Source organism: Gossypium arboreum, chromosome 6 (assembly GCF_025698485.1).
Source record: "Gossypium arboreum isolate Shixiya-1 chromosome 6, ASM2569848v2, whole genome shotgun sequence".
NCBI lineage: Eukaryota > Viridiplantae > Streptophyta > Magnoliopsida > Malvales > Malvaceae > Gossypium > Gossypium arboreum.
Window position 1 is genome coordinate 108741379 of NC_069075.1, and position 4096 is coordinate 108745474.

The 4096-nt window shown below is 35.1% G+C and overlaps 1 protein-coding gene across 1 annotated transcript; it reads left to right on the forward strand.

The window, feature by feature from the left end:
• The first annotated feature begins 589 nt into the window (after nucleotides 1–589).
• Nucleotides 590–3871, forward strand: LOC108484438 (glycosyltransferase BC10-like). The gene is made up of 2 exons (XM_017788225.2): nucleotides 590–1667; nucleotides 3019–3871. Exons 1-2 carry the CDS (start codon nucleotides 1146–1148, stop codon nucleotides 3655–3657), a joined length of 1161 nt encoding a protein of 386 aa, XP_017643714.1. The 5' UTR covers nucleotides 590–1145; the 3' UTR covers nucleotides 3658–3871.
• The last annotated feature ends 225 nt before the right edge of the window (nucleotides 3872–4096 follow it).

Genomic DNA, 4096 nt, shown 5'->3' on the forward strand with positions numbered 1-4096 from the left:
TAAAATAAATATTTAAAAAAAAAGAAATTGATGTCAAATTTTAATCAAAATAATTAACCATATTAATTATATAAATTACTAATCATATTATAAAAATAGAAGCATAACCAACAACCCAAAAGCACCAAAGACTTGGATTCAAACCTATCTCCTTTTCCAAAAAAATTGTAACCTATTCTTATTTCGATAAAATAGAAATTAAGTAACATTTAATTCTTGAATTAAATAATTTTTTTAGCTTGGTTTCTTTATTATTTTTGTCCACGCTGATTCTATAATTTGATCTACGAATTTGGGCTCGATTAAAATATGATGATGTGATATTTTAAGGTTATTATTTTTTGGTAACTTTTAAATTCTTTATGTTTTAAAATTTTCAAGTGATGATGTAATAAAATTGCAAAGCATTACATCAGCATACCATAATGAAATCCAAGTTTAAGGACTAAATTGAGAAAAAAAGTTGAAATTGAAATATAGAAATTAGATTCCAAATTTGAGTATAATAGAGGGACTAAAATAAGAATTTGACCAGAAAAAGAATAGCTAGTTTCCTCACTCTCCCAGCTTCAACTTGCTTCCTTTCTCTGTGTAAAGACAACGACATTCTAATTAACATCCCTCAGGTTTCACAAAATCCAAAACCCATTTCCCATTTCATCATTTACTTCCATTTTCTCTTCCATACTTCTACTCTAACCATACATTTTTAGTTTTTTTTCCCCTTTCTTAAAGCCTCTATTTATCTGTATTTCTTCATATGGTACATTTAGTTATCTTCAACTTCTGTTTCTCTTCTTTAGGTAATGCCTAGGACTAGCTTTTCACTTTGATCTTATCTTAGTTTGTTGCTAAGAATGGTGTATCGTTGTTTATCCAATATTCTTTTGCTCTAGATCTGTTATTCTATTATTGTTTTAAATTGCTAACAATGGCTGCAGTTTTTAATGCTAGTTAGATATTAGAAACAACCCCATGTCGGAATTTTTCATTGAATTACTCGTTTGGGGGATCTAAAATGCAAGAGCTTTTAGTTTACTGATTTGACCGGTAAAAGAACAAAAAAGCAAGTGTGGGTGTCTCTGGATCTAACCCCCAGAAGTTGAATTTTTTTGAGTTTCTGGTTTTTGGGATTAGCTTAAAAGATGCAAGCGAGATTTGGGTCTGTTGGTTCATTAGAGGAAGGCAAAGAACCTGCGGTTACAACAAGATCCAAGACTCCACCATTAAGGGTCCTTCAGTTATTTGGCTTGTTTCTTGCTCTGTGTATGGCCTTTTTTATGATTAGCATATATACAATCCGGCATTTTGGAACTTATAGTGTAATAGCAACAGTTAAGTCTAATATTGTGCCTTGTGATGAAGATGAAACGACTAGTTTGGATCATTGGAGGAAACCTCCTTCAAATTTGCTTCATTCAATGAGTGATGAAGAGTTACTATGGAGGGCATCTTTTATGCCTCGTATAAAAAAGTATCCATTTAATAGGGTTCCCAAGATTGCTTTTATGTTCTTGACCAAGGGACCATTGCCACTTTCTCCTCTTTGGGAGAGGTTTTTTGATGGGCACCAAGGCCTTTATTCGGTCTATGTTCATTCATTGCCTTCATTCGAAGCTGAGTTTCCTCCGTCTTCGGTTTTTTACAGAAGACAAATCCCAAGTCAGGTATGCTATTCAAATCTTCTCAATTTTGTATATTGTTTTAATATAGGTTCCGCCATTATTCCTCTGTGACATGGTTTGTGTGTATTTTTAGTTGCTTATGTGTGTGATGGTGAGTTATTGTCTCTACTTTTTCTCTTATTTTGTTGAGAACTTCCCTTATTTAGTTTCCATGCTAAGGGTGATGATAGCATACTTGGTCTGACATTTGCATCCGACTCACGTTCAAACATAAGATGGGGTGTGATACTCCATATATAAGAAAAAGGTTATGTATACTGTGTTAGGCACATACTCTAACATTTACCCCGAATCCGGGCAGCATAGACTGGTATGCTTAGTTGCTTTCAGAAATTTGGTTTTTGAAGGTTAGACATAGAACCGTACCTACCATATCGTGGCCTCTCACTGCTGTCTCTTTGAAGAAGAATAAAAAAAAACACTAGGATGTTAGTTTTTGCCTGTCCTTATTTTATCTACTTAAGTTCCGGTTCTAATTGGTTCTTGGTTAGCTATATCGTTGTTATTTACCTCTTTGCAAGGGATTGTTCTCACATACATATAGGTACACGGCTAGTTCATTGCAAAAATGCGCAAATTATGGCCACAAAGACACAATACTATATCAGTTTGATAAACAAAATTAGGAAATGACATGAGATGTGTTTGATTGTATTCAAACCGTCTGCGTCATTATCTTCAGTATATGAAATCATCTAACCTGGACAGAAGCTTGCACTTTGAGATCTTTTTATTTACATGTCCATGGGTCTGTTTTGTTGCTTCAAATCGCAACACAGGCTTAAGACCCTCGTATTATATAGCACACCATATCAGTGTTGCTTGTTGAAACTGGAGACAATGTCAAGCATAGCCTAATTATGGTTAGCATCAGGTTGTTACGATAATCGTATGGATAGCTGTATGTGTTAGCAACTTGTAGGAGAATATAATTGAATTTCCCTGAAGAGATTTCACTGAATTTATGCTTGGCTTTTGATTCCCATTCCTTAAGTGCAACTAGATGTGAAAAAAAAGATGACTACTTGTTTTGGTTCTCATAGGTAGATAGAAGAATCTACTATTTTACACGTTGTAACATGATAAACGTATGGATAGCTGTATGTGTTAGCAACTTGTAGGAGAATATAATTGAATTTCCCTGAAGAGATTTCACTGAATTTAATCTTGGCTTTTGATTCCCATTCCTTAAGTGCAACTAGATGTGAAAAAAAAGATGACTACTTGTATTGGTTCTCATAGGAAGATAGAAGAATCTACTATTTTACACGTTGTAACTAACTCGAAATTCATTTCAAGTAGAATAAAGAATCTGTATCTGCTACCTCTACAGGTCTCTGAATGGGGAAAGATGAGTATGTGCGATGCTGAGAGAAGGCTCCTTGCCAATGCCTTGCTCGACATATCCAATGAATGGTTTATCCTCCTATCCGAATCCTGCATACCTCTATATAATTTCAGTGTCATCTACCACTACATAAAGAAGTCCAAATACAGCTTCATCGGTGCATTTGATGACCCTGGGCCACATGGTCAAGGCCGTTACAATGAGAGTATGGCTCCAGAGGTGAATCTCACCCAATGGCGTAAAGGTTCCCAGTGGTTTGAAATTAACCGAAAGCTTGCAGTCAACATAGTGGAAGACATCACATACTACCCAAAGTTCGAACAGTTTTGCCGTCCGGCATGTTATGTCGATGAGCATTATTTCCCGACCATGTTAACAATTCAGGCATCGAATCTGTTAGCAAATAGAAGCATCACATGGGTAGACTGGTCGAGGGGTGGGGCTCATCCTGCAACTTTCGGAAGTGCAGACATCACCGAAGAGTTCTTCACAAGAATCTACGAAGGCCATGAATGCTGGTATAACGATCAACCATCTTCCATTTGTTTTCTTTTCGCCAGGAAATTTGCTCCCAGCGCTCTGGAGCCTTTGTTACAGATAGCACCCAAGGTTTTGGGGTTCTAACAACATTAAACCACCTGCCATTGCCATTGCCAGTGTCATTGCCAGACATCTGATGATGGCTCCATACATGAGACTATATATATGGCAAGTATGGCAGCACCATTCTTTTCATTCAAACATAAATGGGTGTTATACTCTTTCATTGTCTATGTACAGAGAAGTGTCTATATTCACATTTTTTTTGTGGAGTTCAAAATTATTAGTGTTAGTAGTATCTTTTGGTTTGATTTTGCTGCAAATTCAAAAAAAAAAAAAACAATTTTCTCTCACTAATGAATTTTATTTTTCTTTATAAGTGGAGTTGATATGGTTGTTCACGATATCAACTCAGATATGGAAATTATTAAAATGTCCTTTCGTATTTAAAATAATTTATATTATTCAAAAATATTTTAGTTTATGATAAATGTCTAATTAAATCTTTTGAAAACAAAGCTTC